The sequence below is a fragment of the Suncus etruscus genome, chromosome X (genome assembly GCF_024139225.1).
Source record: "Suncus etruscus isolate mSunEtr1 chromosome X, mSunEtr1.pri.cur, whole genome shotgun sequence".
Classification (NCBI taxonomy): Eukaryota; Metazoa; Chordata; class Mammalia; order Eulipotyphla; family Soricidae; genus Suncus; species Suncus etruscus.
In genome coordinates this window covers 30284742-30308546 of record NC_064868.1, presented here as the reverse complement: position 1 = coordinate 30308546, position 23805 = coordinate 30284742, and the positions used below count along the sequence as shown (strand labels likewise).

General features: G+C 34.3%; 1 protein-coding gene across 1 annotated transcript in view; it reads left to right on the top strand.

The window, feature by feature from the left end:
• DMD (dystrophin) overlaps positions 1-23805 on the top strand; it is a 2686579-nt gene that overhangs the window by 2050478 nt on the left and 612296 nt on the right. Inside the window, exon 55 of the mRNA XM_049766737.1 lies at positions 1212-1401. Coding sequence (XP_049622694.1) covers positions 1212-1401 — 190 coding nt within the window. The remainder of the gene's footprint in view (positions 1-1211; positions 1402-23805) is intronic.

Here is a 23805-nt window from a genome sequence, read left to right as displayed (position 1 = left end):
TACTGCTGACAAAATTTACCTGAATCTTTCTAGAAGAGACTCTTAGTGCCTGAGGCAATTTTCCATTCCAGGCTATTATTATGTAGATGTTCACTATGACATTTCCTGTGTCCACAATGTATGCATACTATAAAAAGATAAAAAATGTGGAATTCGTTTTCAATTTTTGAATCATTAGAGAATTTGTTTCACCCCTTCTCAAAGTTTAGCGGGATGAAAATGGTTTGTATGCAGAAGGATCTATTCTTGACTAATGTGTCTATCTAATGTGTTAGATAGACAGTGTGACACACACTGTAATTTCAAATCTCAATACAGAAAAAGGTATTGCTATTTAGAAGCTAACATCAGAGAGGTTAAGTAACGTGGCCTATCTAACAGGTGATAGGAGATCAGGGATTTCAAATACGATCTGTCTATTTTTAGGTTATGACACATACAATTTTCTATTTAAAAGCACTTTTTACTTTATTCAATATTTGATCAGTTTTTAATTTTATTTGAGACATTTATTTGAGACATTTAATTTTATTGAGACAGAGTACTATGAAAAATATTTACAGCTGTTAAAACTTAACAATACTCTGTAAATATTAATTTTTCCAATGGTTTCTTTGAAAGATGATCTTTTTATACCTGTTAATCATTTTTCTTTCCAGTGTCCTCCAATTCCTTACTCTTTTTTGTCCAATATTTCTATTTTTATAATATGTTGGTGTTTTTCATTGTCCATTTATTCAGTATTTTCTTTCTTGTGTGACAACGAAGACTAAGCATGGGGTAGTGGATTTAAGACTTCACCTATAGTTTAAAGGATTATAGCATTAGTTTAAATGTTTGCATCATATTAAAATAAGATTTTAAAATCTATCAACAACAATAAAAATAAAAAACCTAGAGTCAAAGAAATAGTAAGAGGGTAAGGCACTTTCTTTCCATATAGCTAACCTTTGGTTTGTTTCTAGAATTGCATATGTTCCCTTTATCACTGCCAGGGGACACCACTAAGCTCAGTCAAGATTAACCCCTGAGCATTGCAGAGTGTTGTTGTCAACCACTCACAGCCAAACTTTCTGAAATTTTATAGTAACTAATCACTTTGTAGACATATTACCACTGAGACTCTATATCCTTGCTTCAAAGGGGTAATTGGAAACAACACTGTAATACTTAAGGAGAGTTAATTCTACACATATTTTTTTCTTTTATAGAGTGAATGAGCGAGAAACTGCATTAGAGGAAACTCATAGATTACAGCAACAATTTCCCCTGGATCTGGAGAAGTTTCTTGCCTGGCTTACAGAAGCTGAAACAACTGCCAATGTCCTGCAGGATGCTACCCATAAGGAAAGGCTCGTGGAAGACTCCAAGGCTGTAAGAGAGCTGATGAAGCAGTGGCAAGTAAGTCAAATATTTCTACTTTAGTATGCTTATGAACCAATTGCACAATTTTCAGTCTTTGTAATTGCACTGAAGTACTAGGTACAAAAAAAAAAGAATTTGTTGCTTTATCAGACTTGATTGGTTTTGTTTTGGCGTCAAATATGGCAATGCACTGGTGTTCCTCCTGGGTCTATACTAAGGGATTACTCCTGGCGGGCTCAGAGGCACCATGTTGGATGCTGGGAATTGTAACTATCTTAAGTTGGCCTTGTGCAGTGTATAAAGCCTACTATTACTTTGGCTCAGTACCTGAATTTTTTCTGCATTGTTTCAAGTAGGTGAGAGTTGAGAATGAAGTCAGCATTATTTACTATTGAACATTCCAGACTTGTAAAAGGCCCATATTTTTGTCCAGGAAGAGCTTGCATGTATAACCAGAGCCTTGGTCAAGGAGAAACTTTGCTTAGCAAAAAAATAAGTTAGGGATTGGTTTGTTAAATTGAAAAAGTTGCTATGTTTGAGTGTTTATTTAATATTTTACAGGGAAAGCATCTGTATGAATTGTCTGTTTTATTTAGCGTTGCTAACTGAATCAGTTTCCCTTCATTACTTTCAAATACATTTTGAAATGTTAATCTGGCATTTTGTAGCTTTCTTCCTAACATGATCAGTGAAAATAAAAATGAGATGGCTAAATTTGTCATAGTTAATGATCATACAATTCTCAGACAATTGTTTTTCCTAGGAACAGAAATGATTGCTATAAAGATCCATAGGCATAAACACTGAAAGCAGGAGTTTAGGGTCATTTTGCTTAAATGAAGTCTTGTTGAGAATCATATTCTGCAGCAGAGAGACTTTTTAACTTTATTCTCAGTGCTTAATATTTTACTAATCTGTGGTTTAGTTTTTTTCTAACCTTTGGATGAGTTGTGTTTTTTGACTTGGTGTAAGAACTTTGCTGGTACTTCAAGTAAAACTCCTAAAGTTGTACTATAATGATAGATTATTTAAATGGACTTCACTAGTTCATGATATGATGGTTTATCTAAGTTGCTGCTCTTGTACAAAACAAAGAAGATGGTAACAATTTATGGCTTAGTAGACCATTATTGCTTCTCTATTCTCTTTCAAGCTCACTTTGCTTATATACAACATATTATTGTGTGAGTTTGATGGTTTGAGTAAACTTCAATTAGAATGATCCCTAATACTGACTCTGCAGATATCCCCAATGGTATGTCCCCAATATAAACAAAGTGAAATAATAATCTTTGGTTATTTTTGGATGAATGGGTTAGAAAGTATCCTTCTGGAACTCATGATCTGTTATTAATAAAATCTAAAATATCTTCAAATGCTCAAAAAGCTTTCCTAGAATTTTAATGCTCATAATCTGTGGTAGAGAAACAGTGAAACTATTAACTCAACTCATAAAATATCACTGTTGGATGTAGTTGTTTTACTGCATATACTTTCCATGCTCCTTATCCTGTTTTAATTCCTGGTAACTCATGTTTGTCAATATCTCCAGAAAAATTCTTGGAAAGTACAAAGTACAAAAAAAGTTCTTTGGGCCATCCTTGTGGTCGAAAACATTGCATGACCCAAGCATTACTACATCCTTTCATTGAAATACTGGGCTATTTGGCTGGGCCTCTGAACATAGGCTGGGAGCCCCTCCAACACATGCACAAAATATCATTGCTGTATGGTGGAAAGAGAAAAATACTTTATTTTTTAGAATTTAAGTTAAGGGCTATTGAAAACATGTCTATTGAGAGTGATTTATGACTAGTGTCATCTCCATCCCTCCCTGCAGTTCAAATCTAGGCTTATACTTTTAGTTATATATCATTGTTACAAGTGTGTTATTCTCAACAGAAGAAACTTTACATGAAATTCACAATTGCATTAATCTTTGAGAGAATAGAGAAATTCCTAATATATGAACTAAACAGAAAAATGTATTAGGAAAAGATTTTATGAAAGCCTTAAGTCAGAGGCACTAGATATACTAAGATTGAGGAAATGCAAATTAGGAGAATGCAAATTAATCACAGAATATTTGCATTGGATAGATGTTTTGCCTGGTCTTTCCAAAATTCACTGTGGTCAGCTTGTGCTTTACAGATTTTGCAATTGGCTAGAATGTACATAAACTGGGCTGCTGTGACTTCATAGCTTAAAAGATTTTTTTCTCTTTATGATCAATTCAAGTTAACCTCCAACAATTCATTTCCTCTGAATTAAGTTTTATTCTAAAGAATATTTTATCAGGTTTTTCCTCCACAGATTATTTAGAAATAAAAGAATTATTCTAAATAATTTTCTAATGTGTTTATAAAATTTCTTAAATTTGTGAAGAAATCTGACTGAGGGCAAAAGTAAAATCTATATATCTTCAATAATAATTATGTTTCTGATTTCTATTCTATATCATAAAAAATTTTTTAGGAATACCTAATCCTGAGAAACTGTAGTATTCTGAAGAATTAAAAATAGATTGCTATGATTTCTATTTCTTAACTATATTTATTGTGAAATAAGGAATAAGAAATTGCTTAGATTTCAAAATATTATTGGATATGTTGTTGAAAAATTTTTCTTAGCTCATGGTATATTTCTTATAAATATATACTCTTTATTGTTATTGTTATTGTTATTTTGGTGTCAAACCCAGCAGTGTTGCGGTGTCCAGGAGTTATTCCTGGCTCTGCTCTCAGGAATTACTCCTGACAAGCTCAGGGGAACTTTTGGGGGCAGTGGGTATCAAGCCCGCATGGACCACATGCAAAGCAATACCATACTCAATATACTATCTCCTGGTCTATAAATATGTATTCTTAAAAGTCATCTAAAACTTTGATTTTTTTTAAATTTTATATATAATTTCTACTTAAATATAGTAGGACTAACCAACATTATTTCAAAGCAGAAACAACTTTTTCTTCATCTCAGTAAATGTTCTGTTTATCATAAATTCCAGTTGCCAGCAGTCGAAATTATTTTCTCTGAATAGGAATGACATTTATAGACAGATCTTATTTTTACATAGAGGATGAGTAATGGTCTTTTGATGAAATATTTGAAGATGCCATAGTAAAAATTCTAATAAGCTAGATATTGATTATTTTAATGATACTTTTGAACCAATAAAATTGAGTACTGATACTGGGATTTAAAAGCAAGAAATAAAAATACCCTGCTTGAAAACAAATGAAATACATGAAATTTCATTATTTCAAGTTTATTAAAATGTTTATCTTTTTCTCTATGAAGAATATGTTTTTGAGGCCACACCCATTTGATGCTCAGGATTTACTCCTGGCTAAGTGTTCAGAAATCACCCCTGGCTTGGGGGGACCATATGGGATGCTGGGGGATCGAACCACGGTCCTTCCTTTGCTAGCACTTGCAAGGCAGACACCTTACCTCTAGCACCACCTCACTGGCTCCTGAAGAATTTTTTTTTTGAAAAAAGGAACTTTATATAATACATGTGAATGAAAAAATCTGTAAAGGTATGCATTTACTTTTAAGAAGCTGGTAGACATATTGTATGATTTACATTATGAATAGAAAAAGTAATAATTCCATATTTTTAACAATTTCTTTAAACATTATGATTACAAACTTAATTGTAGTTGGGTTTCAGTCATCAGAAGAACACCCCCTTCATCATGCAACCTTCCCATCTCTTCCCTCCCCACCCCTCGCCTGTATTCAAAGCAGGATCTCTACATCCCTCACTCATTGACATTGTTATGATAGTTCTCAGTGTAGTTATTTCTCTAACAGCACTCACCACTCTTTATGGTGAGCTTTATATCTTGAGCCAGTCCTTCCAGCCCTCATCTCTGAGAATTATTTCAATGTCCTTAATTTTTCTTAAAACCTAAAAATGAGTGAGAATATTCTGTATCTCTCTCCCTCTGACTAATTTCACTCAGCATAATAGATTCCATGTACATCCATGTATAGGAAAATTTCATGACTTCACCTATCCTGACGGCTGCATTAAATATTCCATTGTGTATATGTACAACAATTTCTTTAGCCATTCATTTGGTGAAGGACATTTCGGTTGTTTCCAGAATCTGACTATTGTATAAAAAAGTGCTGCAATGAATATAGGTGTGAGGAAGAGATTTTTGAATTAAATTTTTGTGTTCCTGGGGTATACCCCTAGGAATGGTATAGCTGGATCAGATGGGAACTCAATTTCCAGTTTTTTTGAGGAATCTCCATATTGTTTTCCATAAGGGCTGGAGTAGACGACATTCCCACCAGCAGTGAATGAGAGTTCCTTTTTCCCCACATCCCTACCAGCACTGCTTGTTCTTGTTTTTTGTGATGTGTGTCAGTCTCTGTGGTGTGAGATGGTACCTTATAGTTGTTTTGATTTGCATCTCCCTGATGATTCGTTATGTGGAGCAATTTTTATGTGTCTTTTGGCCATTTCTATTACTTCTTTGACAAAGTGTCTATTCATTTCTTCTCAATTTTGATGGGGTTAGATATTTTTTCTTGTTAAGTTCTGTCAGTAACTTGTATATCTCAGATATTGACCCCTTATCTTATGGGTATAGGGTAAATAGTTTCTCCCATTCTATGGGTAGCTTTTGTATCCTAGGCATTATTCCTTTTAATGTGCAGAAGCTTCTCAGCTTACTATAGTTACATTTGTATATCTGTGCTTCTACTTGTTTGGAGAGGGCTCTTTCTTCCTTGAAGATGCCTTTAGTTTTAGTGTCCTGGGATGTTTTGCTTACATGTTGTTCTATATACTTTATGGTTTCAGGTTTGATATCAAGGTCTTTAATCCATTTGCATTTGACCTTATTGCATGCTGTTAGCTGGAGATCTGTGTTTGTTTTTTGCATTTGACTAGACCAGTTGTACCAATGCTACTTGTTGAAAAGGCTTTCCTTGCTCCACTTTGCATTTCTTGCCCCTTTATCAAAGATTAATTGATTGTATGTCTGGAAAGCATTCTCTGAATGCTCTAGTCTATTCCACTGATCTGAGCATCTGCCTTTATTCCAATACCATGCTGTTTTAATGACTATTGCTTTGTAATACAATTTAAAGTTGAGAAATTTGATGCCTCCTATATTCCTTTTCCTAAGGGTTTCTCTAGCTATTTGAGGGTGTTTATTGTTTCAGATGAATTTCAGGAGTGTTTGATCCACTTCTTTGGAGAATGTTATGGGTATCCTTAGAGGGATTACATTAAATCTATACAATGACTTGGGGAGTGTTGCCAAGTCATTCCCATTTTAGTGATGATAACCCTCCCAATTCATGAGTAGGTATATGCCTCCATTTCTGCGTATAGTCTTTTATTTCTTAAAGCAGGGTTTTGTAGTTTTCTTTGTATAAGTCCTTCACATCTTTATTTAAGTTGACTCCAAGAAATTTGAGTTTGTGTGGCACTAATGTAACACGGATTGTGTGTGTGTTTTTATGAGATTCATTTCTTCTCTATCACTATTGGTATTTAAGAAGGCACTGATTTTTGTGTTTTAATTTTGTAGCCTGCCCCATTGCTATATGAATCTATTGTTTCCAGAATTTCTTTGGTATAGTGTTTAGGGTTTTCTAAATATAGTGTCATTTAATCTCAAACAGTGTGATCTTGAATTCTTTCTTTCCTATCTGGGTGCCTGTGATACCTTTTTTCTTGCCTACTATGCAGGAACTTCCAACATTATGTTGAGTAGTATTGGTGAGAGAGGGCAGCCTAGTCTTGTACTGGATTTTAGAGAAAAAGCGTTCAGTTGATCTCCATTGAGAATATTTGCCATTGACTTGTGATATATTGCCTCTACTATATTGAGAAAAGTTCCTTCTGTTCACATCTTGATGAGTTTTTAATCAATAATGGGTGTTAGACCTTAACAAATGCTTTCTTGGCATCTATTGATATGATCATATGTTTTTACTTTTCTTTTTGTTGATATGGTATATTATGTTGATTGATTTTTGTATATTAAACCCTCCTGGCATTCGTGGGATGAAATCTACTTGGTCATTGTGAATGACCTTCTTTATGTTGGATCCTTTTTGCCAGAATTTTGTTGAGGATCTTTGCATATGTGTTACAGGGATATTGATCTGTAGTTTTCTTTTTTGCAGCATCCCTGTCTGGTTTTGGTATCAAGGTGATATTAGTGTTATAAAAACTATTTGAGGGCATTCCTGATTCTTCAAGTTCATGAAAGAACCTGAAGATGACTGGTAGAAGTTCCTCTTTAAAGGTTTGAAAGTATACATTATTAGTGAATCCATCTGGGCATTGCTTTTGTTTTTGGGAAGACTCTTGATGACCATTTTAATTTCTTCAGTAGTGATGTGTCTTTTTAGATATGCAAGGTGATATTCACTTAACCGTGAAAGATTATGAGTCCAAGAATTTTCCATTTCCTCCAGGTTTTCATGTTTTGTGGCATAGAGTTTCTCAAAGTAGTCTCTGATTATCCTTTGAATCTCTGCAGTGTCTGTGGTGATGTCCCCCTTCGCGTTCCTAATCCAGTGTATTAGATATCTCTCTCTGTTTCTTTGTGAGTTTTGCTAATGGTTTATTGATCTTGTTTATTTTTCAAAAAACCAACTTTTGCTTTTGTTGTTCTTTTGAATTGATTTTTGGATTTCCATTTCATTGATTCATCTTTATGTTTTGTCATTTTCTTGGGTATAGCTATTTTTGGTTCCTCTTGTGGTCATTTTCTAGTTCTATAAGCTGTGTCATTAGGCCCCTTCTTTCATTCTGATGTGTGCTTGCAAGTCTATAAATGTTCTTCTTAGTATTGCTTTTGTTGTGTCCCATAAATTCTGAGAATTTGTGTCTTCATTGTCATTTTTTTTCAGGAATGTTTTGATTTCCTTTTTGATTTCATCTCTGACCCTCTGGTTGTTCAGTTGTGAACTGTTTAGTTTCCAGGTGTTAAAATTTTTCTTCTGTGTTTCTTTGTAGTTCACATCTAATTTCAGTGTCTTGTGGTCAGTGAAGGTAGTTTGTACTATTTCTATCCTCTTGACTTTATGGATATATGCTTTATGTGTCAGCATGTGGTCTATCCTGGAGAATGACACATGTGTGTTGGAGAAAAATGTGTATCCAGGTTTCTGGTGATGGATTTCCCTATATATCTACTCATTCATTTTCTTTCATTTCTCTTTTCAGCGCTAGTATATCCTTTTTGGGTTTCAACCTGGTTGACCTATCAAGAGATGTCAGGGAAGTGTTGAGATCTCCCACTATTATTGTGCTGGTATTGATATTTTTTTTCAGGTTCATCAAGAGTTGTATATAAATAATTTGCAGGTCCGTCATTGGGTGCACATATGTTTAGGAGTGTGATTTCTTCCTGTTGTACATATACTTTGATTAGTACAAAATGATCATATTTGTCTCTTATAACTTTTCTGAGTCTAAAGTTTGTTTCATCTGATACTAATATGGCCAGTCTGGCTTTTTAAAGGGTGTTGTTTACTTGGATTATTTTCCTCCAGCCTTTGGTTTCGAGTCTATGCTTGTTTTGACTATTTAGATGTGTTTCTTGTAGTCAGCAAAACGTTGGATTTAGCTTATTGATTCTTCTTGCCACTCTGTGTCTCTTATCAGGTGCACTTAGGCCATTGACATTGAGAGAGATAATTGACATGGGATTTAGTGTCATCTTTGTGTAGGTTTGGTGTATCTGTTGGTCTTTCTTTCCTTAAAGTAGACCTTTCAGCTTTTCTTTTAGGACTGGTTTTGAGTCTTAAATTTTCTGAGCTGTTGTTTATCCATGAAGCCATATATACTTTCTTCAAACCTGAAAGTGAATCTGGCTGGGTGTATTACTCTAGGTGAAGTATTCATTTCATTGAGTTTTCTCACTACATCCCACTACTGCCCTCTGGTCTTGAGGGTTTCTTGTGACAGGTATGATGTAAATCTTAAGGATGCTCCTTTTAATGTAATTTCTCTTTTCGATACTGCATCTTTCAGTGTTCTATCCCTATCTATGGATTTGTCACTGTGACTAGTATGTGTCTTGGAGTGTTTTTCTTTGGGTCTCTTTTAGCTGGTACTCTTCTGGCATGCAAGATTTGGTTGCAAACAGTCTTTAGCTCTGGGAGTTTCCCTGTAATGATGTTCTTGACTGTTGATTCTTCCTGTGGATTTTGTTCCAGGGTTTCTGGGACTCCAATGATTCTTACATTGCTTCTGTTGAATTTATAGAGTGTTTCTATTTTCATCTGTTCACAATCTTTGAGTATTTTTTCCATTGTCTGATCATTTGCTTTAAGGTTCTTTTCCAGTCTCTTTTGCTGTATGGAGTTATTATGTATCTCATTTTCTAGCTCACTAATTCTGTCTTCAGCTGCTGTTACTCTATTCGAGAGGATTTCCATAGAGTTTTTCATTTCCTTCACTGCATTTTTCGGTCCCATTATTTCAGCTTGGAGTTTTCTGATTTCTATATATGTTGTCTCTTTAGATTAATCTATGCTTTCTTTGAGTTATATGAACGTCCTCCATATTTCTATTCCAAACTCTTTATCTGAGAGGTTAATTAGATGGTTGGTATTTTTTGGATCATCAGAGCTGTTATCTTCATTCTCTATGCATGCTGTTGCCCTGCATTGTTTCCCCATTGAAGCGTGATTCTTACTCTGTGTTGCAATGGAGTTTGTGTTTTATGAGTAGTGCGTGGCTGTGGAACAAAGCAGAGCGCCCGTGCCTTTTGTTTGTTTGTTTGTTTGTTTGTTGTTGTGATTCTCTTTGATTGTCACAGGGAATCAGGAAGCAGTTCCAGGTGTCACTTTTAAAAGAGTCTCCTGTAGCCCAAAGCCAGGCAGGAATTAGATCCCATCCTTTTGGGCCAAAGTGCGCCTACCCGAGGTTAGGTATTTGAGAGCTGATTTTGCTTTGTTCTTCTTGATTGTCACTAGGGATTAGCTTAATTCCTATTTTTAAAGGAGAATTATGGGACAAAGTGATAGTATAAGGGTTAACGTGCTTGTCAATCCCAGTTCAATCCCCAGTACCCTGTGGTCCCCTGAGCATCACTAGAAGTGATCCCTAAGTATAGAGTAGGAATGTCTGGGCACCCTGAGGTATAGTCCACATTACACATCACACAACCCAATAAAAAGGGAATTCAGAAATTCCTAGCCAGAGCCACACATTTTGATATCTGACCACCCCAGTAGGGTGAAGTTTTATTTCATACAAATAATACTGAATGAAGATGACTTTACAAAAGTCATCTTAACTTACTTGATTATCTCTCCTGTCTGTCATCTTATTTATAGGTTATTTAATTTCCCAGGAATAATTACAATTCATGGGTTCTATAAGCATATAGTATTATGAGACTTGTACTTCCAGAATGGAATTAAACTGATTAATTTCACTCTGAAGCCCATTAAATTTCCTCCCTTACATGAAAAAAGCAATGTTATTACTGTTCTTACTAAGAGCAAGGTCATTGTTGTTTCAGGTCTTTTTTTTGCAGGGGTTTAAACCACACTGAGCAGCATTTAGGGACTATTCCAACAATGCTAAGGGACCACTTTTGTCTTTCCCTGGGGTGTATCATTAATGGAACCTGGATGTTTCACATGCACTCTAGTCTTCTGGGAATCATACGTTTTAGGTTCCATAGGTGGTACCAGAGTTGCAACCCCAAACAGCTGCAGATGGCTGCTTGCAAGGCTTGTGCCTTAACTTCCCTGCTCCCCTTCCTTATATTTTAGAATGAGGAGATTATTTTTATGTTTCTAACAGTTTACATATAAAGCCTTGAGAGGTAGGAGTCAGCCTAAGAATTTTAAATTGCAAATTTGTCATTAAAATGAAGAACTCTGTTCATAATTTATTAGATTCTTTTTGTGCTCATAACGTTTCCTGTTTTTGGCCTCAAAATTTATAAAGACATACAATGTTGTAAGTTCTAACATAAAATCTTGGGTAACTAATGGAAAATGAGAAGAATCTGTGCTTTGCTCTTATTGGTCAAGATTTTTCACCAATCCTTGCTTTAATACCCCTGAGATCATTTAATACCAGCTTGTAAAGCAGTATGGCTACTGGTATGCAGTGGGAAGAGATGCTTGTCAGTGTGTTATAATTAGTCTGTAACTGAGCAAAGAGACTATAGAGAGATTCATAGTTGAATTTCCATTTCTGTAATCTGAGTTGTCTCAAAGATATTCTCAATTCACTAACCCTTCTTGAATTATATTTGTTTTCCCCATATCTCTTCCAACTATAATCTTCATTATAAAAATTACATTCCACTCAATAAATATTTTCAGAGAGGCAAATTTGATCAATCTTAACTTATCTGTCAGGCTATTATTGTGACTTGATCAAAATAACTTAGATATGTTGGTTTTGTATTGGTTTTGTTTTGTGACCCCACCTAGTATTGCTCAGGGCTGACTCTTGGCTCTGTGCTTAGGACTCACTCTTGGCAGCCCTCAAGACAATATATAGGATCTGAGACATCTTCCTGCAAGTTAAACTCCTTACCCACTGTAATATATCTCTAGCCCCCATATATATCTTATACCTTTATAGTACATTGTTGAAATTTGAAAAACAGCTTCTTTAGCATTTATCAAAAATATTGCAATACAGTATTGGAGAGATAGTATAGCTAGTAGGATGCTTACCTACTGATCACTCATGTTCAACACCCTGCACCCGAACCATTCCCTGAGCACTATCCAGAATGATTCTATAGTTACAGAGTCAGGAGTAGACCCTAAGCACTGCTAGGTGTGTTTACTCAAATAAATGAATCATGGTTAATTAAAAAAGGTAATATGAAGAAAGATAGCATTTTGAATATACTGAGTCACTTGTGGGGACATATGAGAATAGATAAATATAAATCTTTGACTTTGAAAATAGGGAGAACCTACACATGAAGCATCCTGCCATAAGACCAATTACAGTTTCCAGGCATACTAAGTTGTCTAAAGTCTTTCTTCATGGTTCCAGTTATATTTTAAAATGTTTGTTTTTACATTTTTACCTTGGTGCAAAATATTATGAGAGTTGATCTTGTTATTTTTTCCCAGTGGGTAAAGATTGCCCACTGTTTTAGGTATGTAAGACTTTAGATATGTAAGACATTTATTATTTCCTTCAGAAAATTAATTCAGCACCTTCATATTAAAAACCTGTTAGATGCCTAGCATGAGATAAAATATAGCAATGCAAACATAATTATATTTTAAACACAATTCACAAAGTACTTAGTTGTGTAATAAACTTAATGAATATTAATCAACATTTTAATAGAATTAAAAATGCCCAAGAAAAATAATTAGACTATTTTAGTTTGCCTAAAACTAGCAGAGTTCGGGACCGGGTAGGTGGCACTGGAGGTAAGGTGTCTGTCTGCCTTGCAAGCGCTAGCCAAGGAAGGACCGTGGTTCGATCCCCCGGCATCCCATATGGTCCCCCCAAGCCAGGGGCGATTTCTGAGCGCATAGCCAGGAGTAACCCCTGAGCGTCAAACGGGTGTGGCCCAAAAACCAAAAAAAAAAAAAAAAAACTAGCAGAGTTCGTCACTCTGAACAATGAGTACCACCAGTGGCTCACATTTGGATATGGCTTACTGCAGATTACAATGCTGTTTTACATAAGGGTCAATATTATTTTGTGAAAAAGTTTATTTTCACCTGTGTGAAAGGTGGGAGAGAAAGAATGAGGGAAGAGAGAAAAAAGAAACGCTGGGTTACTAATTACACTTCTTAAAAGTTTCTGAATATGAACATGATTTCTGTATATTGCATGATCATATTCTAGGCATGCAGGTAGATACACTAAGACAAAATTACTATAGTGTGATGAGAATTATAATAAAGGCCTACCTAGGCAGGTTCTAGTCAAATGAAATGATTAAGCTAAGCCTGCTAGAAAGATCCGGAAACTTCCAAGAGCAGTGATTTTGATTTTGTTTCTACACTGGAGAGTCTGTAAAAATACTGAACCCTGGGATTTACTCCCAAAGATTGAAAGCACATTTATTGCAACATGTTCTACCATGATCTTGTGTTCCATGTTGAGAACCTCTGTAACTACTGTAACTCCTCTAAAATTCATTCAGAGACAGTTGAAAGAGTATTTCAGTATTTAGCTAGATACATGCAGTTTAACAAAATTTTTATTTTGTCATAGGAAAAAGCAAAGTGTTAGCCACTGTAGTAGCCAGAGATCTGAAGCTACATTTCTAGGACTGAAACATGCTTCTTACAGAAATTAGACTGGACATATCAACAGGAGCTTAATTATGTTCAAAGTACTATTAATAGGGTATGAGTTTTATAGGTAGAAAAACTACTTTTTTATTCACGGTATATTACCTCTAGAGCTTAGGTAGACTCTTCTGTACAGTGACTGTAGTACTGCACATGATTTATGAGGATTCAGCAATAGGATCTGTATAAAATGTTCAGAAGAGTTTTTAACTCAAATGTCTGGGCAATTGGAAGCCATCTCTCCTTCCATCTTGCCTTTTATCTTCAAAAGTTTGTCGTTTTATCTGTATTCCAAGGGAAGATTTTAAGCACGGAAGTGAAATGGCTAGACTTGGTATGTTCAAGAGATCACTCTGGAAATTCTAAGAAGAAATTAGAAAGTCATGATTGGAGTACTAATTCAAGAAAGAAGTGATAAAGATGATAAGGTTGAAGAGATAAAATGTATGTAAACTATTCAAAGGTAAAAATAAAGATTGGGCGAATGGAGCAATAGTACAGTGGCAGGGCATTTGCCTTGCATGCAGCTGACCTGGGTTTGATCCTCAGCATCACATATGGTCCCCTGAGCCTGCCAGAAGCGAATTGTAAGCATAAAACTAGGAGTAACCCTTGAACGCTGCCATGTGTGGCCCCAAAACAAAACAAAAATAGAGATTGTGGAGCTGGATAGATAGTATAGGATAAGGAAATTGCCTTGTATGTCACTGATCCAGGTTCTAGCTGTGTCGCCACATAAGGTTTCCCAATCACTGCAAAAAGTATTCCTTCAACACAAATCCAGGAGTATGCCTCAAGCTCCACTGGTTTTAAAGTAACATGATTAAATTAAAATTTAAATCAATACTGTGATGTATTTTAGAGAGACTGACTTGTAGGGAGAATGTCAGGAACCAGGAGTTGTTACTTGGAGTTACTTAGACTTCTTTAAAACTCAATGAAGACCATGACCAAGTACCTTCATGAAATTGCAGAGAGAAAAAGTAATTTTGGGAAAATAAATCAAGACAGGTTGATTTTATGGCACCTATTAAAATGGTTTCCTCTGAATAATTGAAAATACATTTTCTGAAACAAGAGTTAATTGTTTTTCTAATCTAGGTTTAAAATTTTTATATCTAAAATACAAAGTTGAATTATTTCAGCATGGAAGCCCTGAGAATAGATGATGTTACACATAAATTTATGTTAGTTTTACTTGAATTAAATGATGTGGAGCTTTTTGGCAATTCAACCATGGAAAAGGGCAAAAACTCGTTATGCTTTGGAGTAAGGCACATTCAATGGGAAAAGTAACACTATTACTGTAACATATGCAAGTATTTGAAATATCATTTTTTTCCTTTTGTATCTTTTTTATTAATATCTTTATTTAAGCACCATGGTTACAGACATGTTTGTAGTTGGGTTTCAATACACCCCCCCTTTACCAGTGCAACCTTCCCAGCACCAATGCCCCCCACCCACTGTCTGTCTACTCTATTTCTCTCATTCACTATCATTATCATGATAGTTGTTGGTGTAGTTATTTATCTATATGAACTTACTGAATTCACCACTCTTTATGGGAAGCTTCATATCATGGGCTGGTCCTTCCAGCCCTCTTCTCTGTTTTCTCTGGGTATTACTACAATACTTTCTTTTATTTTTCTTAAATACCACAGATAAGTGAGACTGTTCTGTGTCTGTCTCTCTCCCTTTGACTCATTTCATTCAGTATAATATTTTCCATGTCCATCCACGTATAGGAAAATTTCATGACTTCATTTTCCTCAGGGCTACAGAGCACTCCATAGTGTATATGCACCACAGTTTCTTTAGCTACTCATCTGTTGTTGGGCATCTGAGATGTTTCCATATTCTGGCTATTGTAAATAAAGCTGCAATGAATATAGGGGTACAGAGGGCATTTTGTATTGTTTTTGTGTTCTAGGGTAACATTCCTTCTAGTAAGAACAGATGGCTTATTAATACAGATAAAGAAATAATTATTTTCCCTTTTATTGTCATATAGATAGTATGAATTTTATTACCCATACATAGATGCAAGACCCTTGCTTAATCACGTCCTATACTGAGTACTATCTTTGGTTCCAGATTTGAAACTTAAATTCCTATGGATCATAAAATTCAAAAATAAATACTAGAAATAAGTGAAGTTTAGAGAAAGTAGATAATGGTTCTTAATTGTTTTAGAGTTCCCCCCCTATAATAAAGAAAGCTAAGTAAGATATAATTCATTTTATTCAATGAGGGAAATATACAGACCTCAGTTTATTGAAATGAGTTTAGACACTTAATTATGAGTGTTATAAACTTTTATTCGTGTTTTTGTAGTCTGTTTAATATGAAATCATTTTTATTAAATGTATCAAACACTTTAGAGCACCCTTTTCTAAATATTGCCTCTAAATGTAGTAATTACCATAAATCATACCAAGAAATCATGGCATTAAATAACTTCATCATTTGATTATTGAATGTTTATACATTTATGTATACAAACTAAAAGAAAGCTCCACAGAGGTAGAGAAGATACTATATATGCTAAAATTAAGTTTTTAACATTATATGATGAACTCACTAACATTCCAGCCTGGTGTATATTATTCATTTCTTTTATTAGATTTCTTTCTTTGTTTTGCTTCTCCTCTCTTATTTTCTAAACTAAATTATTGTGCATACAATAGAGATTTCTCCATGGGATGAGCACACGCTTTGCAAGTGGGAGTTCTGGATTAAATCCCTAATTCCACATAGTTTCCTGCGAATCACCAGGAGCAACCTCTGTGCACAGAGCCAGGAGTAACTGCAAAGACTGCAAGTGTGAGCAAAAATCAAAACAAATCACCGGCAAAAACCCTTTTTGGGCAAAAAAGCTTCAGGGCTAAGTGGATAATTTGTAATCAGGAACACTAAGAGGAGTGACTCCTGAACACAGAACCAAGTAGCCCTCCAGAACCACTGGATGTAATATAAAAGCAAAAAGATCATCCTAAATAAAATCTTGTACTTGGGAAATAAATACAATTAAATTTGAATAGCTCTTGATAGCCAGTCTTTTCTTCCTTAAATAACTTTTGTCAGGCCCTTATATGGTAATAAATATATAAGCACTTAGAAAAAGCGGTTCTCAAGTGAAAATCCCATGCTAATGGGATGAATTAGACAGAAAGTCAAACTGAAGATATAAATTGAATTATGTACTCTGTAAAATCATTGAATTGAATTCATATCAAAGTGATAATAATAAGTGGATAATTTTTACAAATGAAAAGCATTTTTATTTTCTAATTTAATTCTCACTTAACTAAGCTCTGGTATTATCACCATTATTATTTCCATTTTCAGTTAAGAAGAGTTTTTGTGTATTTTAGCAATTAAAATCAATAAAAAACATCTTTAAAAGCAATTTATTTGAGTTTTATCACACTGGATTGCCCATTAAGCAAATGTTAGTTTATCCAGAATTAATAGGAACATATATTTATCCAATTATTAAACTAGATTATAATAATAATTTGTCACATTGTTTCACATAATTCTGTACCAATCAGTGCACTTAGAACTTGGCTTGATTTATTCTTCTACTCTTTTTATAGATTTTTATAAACTAGATTTTATAGGTTGTTTATTGCCTAATGTCACAACTAGTCATAGAGGAGTCAGTAGTATAACTTAAATTTGGTATTCCAACATTTAGCTAATCCTACTACTTTACGTTTTCTTTTAACAATCTTTTCGGGGCCGGGCGGTGGCACTAGAGGTAAGGTGCCTGCCTTGCCTGCGCTAGCCTTGGACGGACCGTGGTGCGATCCCCCAGCATCCCATATGGTCCCTCAAGCCAGGAGCAACTTCTGAGCGCATAGCCAGGAGTAACCCTGAGTGTTACCGAGTGTGGCCCAAAAACCAAAAAAAAAAAAAAACAACAATCTTTTCATTTTAATCTAAGACAGATGGAGGTGTTGGTAGTATGAATATTGCACTGGTCCTTTTATATAACTTAAACCCAACTACAAACATATTTGTAACTCTGGTGTTTAAATAAATATATTAATTTAAAAACTTACCTCAAAATAAATAAACTACATTGGATAAATTAAACCAGATTAATAATAGTCCACCAAATTGGAAGTTGTCAATGATAAAATTATCCCTATTTTTTAAATGTTTATCTTTTCTTTATATTTGTCAGTTTAGTGTCTACATCTACCTCTCAATTGAAACATTATGAAACCACCATAATTACCAAATGCCAATGCTTTTGTCAAAATGTTTTTGTACTCTTTGGGGGTCATGCTCAGCACTGATCATTGCTTATCTCTCTGGATTTTCTCAGGAATTACTCCTGATAGTATTCAAGTGACCATATTGGATGTTGGGATCAAACCTGGGTCAGCGCTCATTTGTGAGGCATAAAACTAAAACATAGTACAGTATTGACATTTACTCATCTATATTTTTGAAAGATTATGAGGTAATGCTTCATCAAGTGACCATTAAATTTTGATTCTCATACTTATTGTCTTAATCATATTAATTATTTTCTCTCTTTATACACAGTTAAAACTCAGGGAGAGTGATGACATTTGCCCCATCACATCACATGACAATGCTTGAAGCAATTTAATGCAAATTTAGTGTATAAACAATATTTGACATATAGTAAACAACAGAGCTAATATTGTACTGTTGTCATACCAAGGCACACATATATACATTTGGAATATGATTTTATGTGTAAATTTAGATTTATAAATTTATTATTAATTTTATAATTGGCATATTAATGACACAATCTTCATTTGATGTGAAAAATTCTTAAATGAATGAAGTGTGTCTGAAATATTGGCTGCCACAAGTGTTCATATTCTAAATAAAACAGAAAAAATGGTGTTTTCTAAAATGTCAATAGGTTATAGTTCTTAAATATCAGTATCAACTCATGTTTGAAAAGTCCTTCCAAATTTTAAGATACAACCATTATTACCCTCATTATTCCTGAGAATAAAATATTTTACTAAAAATTAGGAGAGAATATTTTGTCTTTTACAATTAGTTCCTTAGGGAAATGCATTGACTTGCTAGCCGTCTCTTTCAAGAAAGCACCAAAACACTGATATTTTCTGAAAGACACTTCATTAAATACAATTTGTTTTCCCAACATTTTGACCAACCATGTAGTTATTTATAGGTAGTCTAATAAAAATCAATGGTGATTTTTGTTGCTTTTTGTTTGTTTGGGGAGCACACCCAGTTATATTAAGAGGTTATTGCTGGATCCGTACTTGAGATTCATTCCTGGCACTGCTCAGGAAAACATATAGAATGCCAAGGATCAAATTCCAATTAGACATTTGACAGACAAGCATGTTACCTGCTGTACTATCTCCCTGGGGATAAGAATAAAGTTTGATAATTCATTATAATAAGCAGTAACACTAAAAGGAGTGAGAAGACTGATCATTTTTAATTCTTTTTTTTGGCTTCCATGAGAACTGGACAAGATGTAGATATTATTAGGTCTTCTTTTCTAAAGAGAATGAAAAAGTTGGGAAAAGTATATTTTCCTTTAAAAAAGAATTTCGTATTACTTTTGTTCCAGTCCTCTGAAGCTTGAAGGGCTTTTTTTGTATCTTAATAGTTTGGGGGAACAGATTTTCTTAAGTAAAATTAAAAAATCTGAAATGTGTTCCTTCATGTGTTAAGCAGCAGCAACCCCTTCTTTTGGAAATTTAAAGTGTTCTTTGGAGAGACTAAGCAAAAGAAACTGACAAATGAGCTTCTTAAAATGAGCTTCCTTTGAAGATATAAGTTAGGATTAGGGTGAATGATAAATTTAGAGTAATTTTTAGAGTCAGGCCTAATTATTAGCCTATCCTTGGGCTAGGGTTAGATAAGGGGAAAGAGCTATGGTTGAAGTTGAATATTAAAGTTAAGATTAGACTGAAAGTTTAAAATAGAGTGATTGGTATTGTTAGATCAAGACAGGGGTCAATGTTAGTATAAATATTATGATTATTATGCTTTAGTTTAGTCAGTTTCAAGGTGAGGTTTAGGTATAGGAAAGGAGAAATATTTAGTAATGGCTATAGCTGAAATTGTGAATTAAAGTTAGGATTTGAGGGGAAATGTTAAAGTAAACTTTGATATCTAGACATGGTCACAGTTCTTAGTATTAGAGATATGATTTAGGCTATTGTAAGGGCTTAGGCATGGAAAAATATAGGGTTTACATTTTGCTATCATTGAATATGAAAATTAGGATGATGGTAAATGTTACATTTTTAGCATATTGTAGACCAATACTAATGGTGAGTATTAATGGTAGGGTTATGATAAGGTTTAGAAAGACTTGGGTAGGGTTGGGGATAATAAGAGAGATACGTTTAGGATCATCTATGATTATAGTTGAGAATGAAATTTAGGATTAGGTTGAATGTTAAATAAAAATAAAATGAAATACATTATGTACCTCTCATAATAATAATAATAAAAATAATAAAAGTTTCAGGTATTAGTCAAAGATTAATAGTATTCAAAATTATTTAAGTTATCAGCATGTGATTTTCACTTTGCATGAGGTCCATTTTAGGTTTACACGGTTTTCTAAATTACATTAAAATAAAATGTCAAAAAGTTCACTTTTTTTTCTATTTTTAACAACATCAATCTTTAAAGAAAGGTTATTGAACAAAGGTCTATGCATAAATCAGTCTTTCCCTGTAGAGCTAAAAGAAGCCGTTACATCTAGTTATGAAAGAGAGTTTCATGATTGTGAGAGAAATAAATCATTTCCCACTGGAGATCATATTAGTCTAGATGGAAGAATGTCTAGTTCCTGATAGTGAGAAAGCAACAAATTATTTTTGTTTGCTCCAGCATCCAGGATTGTCCTTGAGAAGTGAATCTGCAAGTTGACTGTTTAATATCATGACTGTAACTTATAATGATCTGAGACATAATAAATGAAATCTTCAAATTCTCTAAAGATTTCAATTTTTCTCTAAAATGTCTTTTCCCTTCCAACACCTTTTTCAAATACTATTCATTGGACAGTTGTGGGAAATTCAGCCTCTGCTGAAAACATAATTTCACCTATTCTCAGGAGCTGACCAATTTTAACCCCTATCTATCCTTTACTCTCAGTTCAACAATTCAATGTTGGATTCTATTCAAGACTGGCTCCAAATATAATAAGACCTGGACATTTATGAACTGGTTGACCCAGCAATCTCCTCAATGATTTACTCCATTAATACTATTTTTAGTTTTTATGACCTTTTTATAAATGGTAAGAAAACTGTTAGACATTGCAATTTTGTAGACCGAGATGAATGTAGATGGCATTTTACTTGCTCTGGGAAAGTTTTTATGTTTTAAGATTTTGGAATATAAAGAAATGGTCATAATTTGGATGTAACCATGGGATTTAGATTCATTTCAAATCTGTAAAATATGTGATATTATGGAACTTGAAAGATATTATAGAAGGTAAAGTACAGAAGTTTTCTGTCTAGGAACCAGAATGATAGCACAATGGATAGAGCATTTACCTTATATACAGCCAACCCGGGTTCAAATCTCAGCATCCCATATGGTCTCCCAAGTATGCCAGGAGTAAATTATGAGTTTAGAGCCAGGAGTAACCCCTGAGCACTGACAGATGTACCCCACTAAAAAATTTGCTGTCTAAATGATGGTAAGACCCTTACATGTCTCAGGGAAGACTTGATGGAAGTGGAGACTAGGGAGTAAAAGGTCTATCCCAAAAGCTGATCCCTGATGAGTGAGTTCCACTGTGTTCATAAGTCACCCAGAGTAGAGGGTGAACTCCTGCATATCTGGAGAGGTTCAGGGTAGGAACTGGTGACTTTTGCTTAATATGTAAGCATAGAAAATATTTTTTATTTAAGTTTTATTGTGGCTGAAGTGAATTACAAATCTTTCACAGTAATATTTAAGGTACATAGTGACAATGAATCAGGGGCATTCCCACCACCAGTGTTGTCCTTCTTCCACCCCCGTTCCTAGCATGCATCCCATATCTCAACTCTTTCTCCCCTACAGAATACTAGTGTAACTGGTCCCCACTTGTACAGCTTGCTGTAGATTAGGTATAGATTCTCTGGTCGTTGATTATGGGTTTGATGTTCAGCTCTGATCAGTTTTTATTTCCACTAAATGTTCATGTGAGTGTCTGGATCTGGTACCATCCACATAAAAATAATTTTTAAAAAATAATAGTTACTTTTGTTTGTGTATGAACCTCAATGAGACTGGTTATATGTATCCCTGATATCAACAGGGGTTATCCACCCTCTCCAGGAACAGGTAGAGTATCTAATTCCAAGATGCTTCACTCACATATCTAACAGAGACTTATGGGCAGTTGGTTCTTTCAGTTGTGGGCCTATCTACAGGGAGTCACGGGATTCAAAAAATACATCAGAGCCAGAGTGTGGCATTTGCCATGTACATTTTGCCAATCTGAGTTTGATATCTGGCATCCTGTATGATCCCTGGGGCACCTCCAGGAATGATTTCTGAGTGAAATACCAACAGTATTCCCTGAGCATCACCAGGTGTAGCTCCCTCCAAGTCACAACCTCAGCACTGAGTCCTAGTAACAACTATTCTAATGAACAAGAGTTGAAGCTTCCAATTTTTTAAGAGCTGTGACAGAGAGTGGCAGCATTTTGCTTCCAAGATATTCTACTGGCCATGCAGTTATTGATCTTAGATTAAAGGGAATTTTCATAAACTCATCCTTTTCACAGAAGAGGGTAAAAAATTAGTTAAAAATGACCATGGTAAACTACCCCCAGAAAACTCCCTGTTAAAGACCCTGAGATGGCTATTAAACAGCAAAATAAATCTTCAGGTTACTGTAACAAGAACAGATCCAGATCTCTATTGTTGTCCAGAATAATCTCTCTGTTCCAATATAATAATTTATCTCCAATTATTCCTTCAAATTTTGATCAAACACTTTTCTTCCAGAAGCATTACTTATATGATTCCTAAATAAAAAACTATATATGTACATCAATAGTCAAAGAACTTTTCTTCTCACTTAAATGAAAAATGCTTATAATAATAAATCAATAAAATACAAATATATCTAATGTAGAATAAAGTAACAGAGCATTTTAGCTGGTTACATTTTAAATCCATATTATTCTTTCTTTTCCTATTGTTCATCACAAGGTATTTTTACTAGTATTAGATCTTATCATACCATATGTACCAATTAACTTTCAGAAAATATACTGTAATAGCCTAGTTTGCATAAATCTACTAACCATTCTGGATTTGATGTAACCATAAGGGTTTCTAGATTTTTCCTTTTGTTTAAACCATCTCTCTTACCATTCAGTCTCTTAGGTTTGCCTCCTGATGTCTCTTTTGCTGTCTGTCCCTCAATTTGTTTTATTTTTCAAATGATTGTCAGCAAAACAGAAAATGTAGTCAATATCCTTGTACTGCCTCCATGCTCAATCTAGATCAGACATTCTGTATTGTCCTTTTGTCATGCTTTCTCTCATCTACCAGCCATCAATAAATGTGGATCAAGTGGTTGAACCTCATTTCTTAAAGGACCAGAATACCCTTTATAGCAAGCAAGTAAGAGTATTTTGCCAGTCAGACATATTATAAATAAAGTTTGAACCAAATAGCTAGATGAAAAAGGATATACACAAAAGGATGTCAGTAATATATACTTATATGAATTTCACTTATGTGAGTTACATAGAAATGTCAAATTCATAATAGTAGTTATCAGAAACCTGGAGAGGGGTATATTGTTTAGTGGTCACCTGAGTTTCAGGTTGGAATGATAAAATAATTGTGGAGAAGCATAAAGGTGATGAGAAAAGAAAAATAAGCATTTAATCACTGCTACCTATATGGTTTTTTAAGTAGCAAACATAGAAATCATTATACATATTTTGCCATAAAACGATGAATGAAAAAAATCATGCTCTGACAGAAATTTTAAGGAACTTTTCTTAAAATTATGATATGAGAATATTACTTATCTTACTTTACATGTCAAGAGAACTGGATGTTAATCTTGACTTCTCACTGAAGTGGTTCTGCAGAAAAGAGTGAAGTTAGAGAACTCATTGCGTATCTTTGAAAAAATTA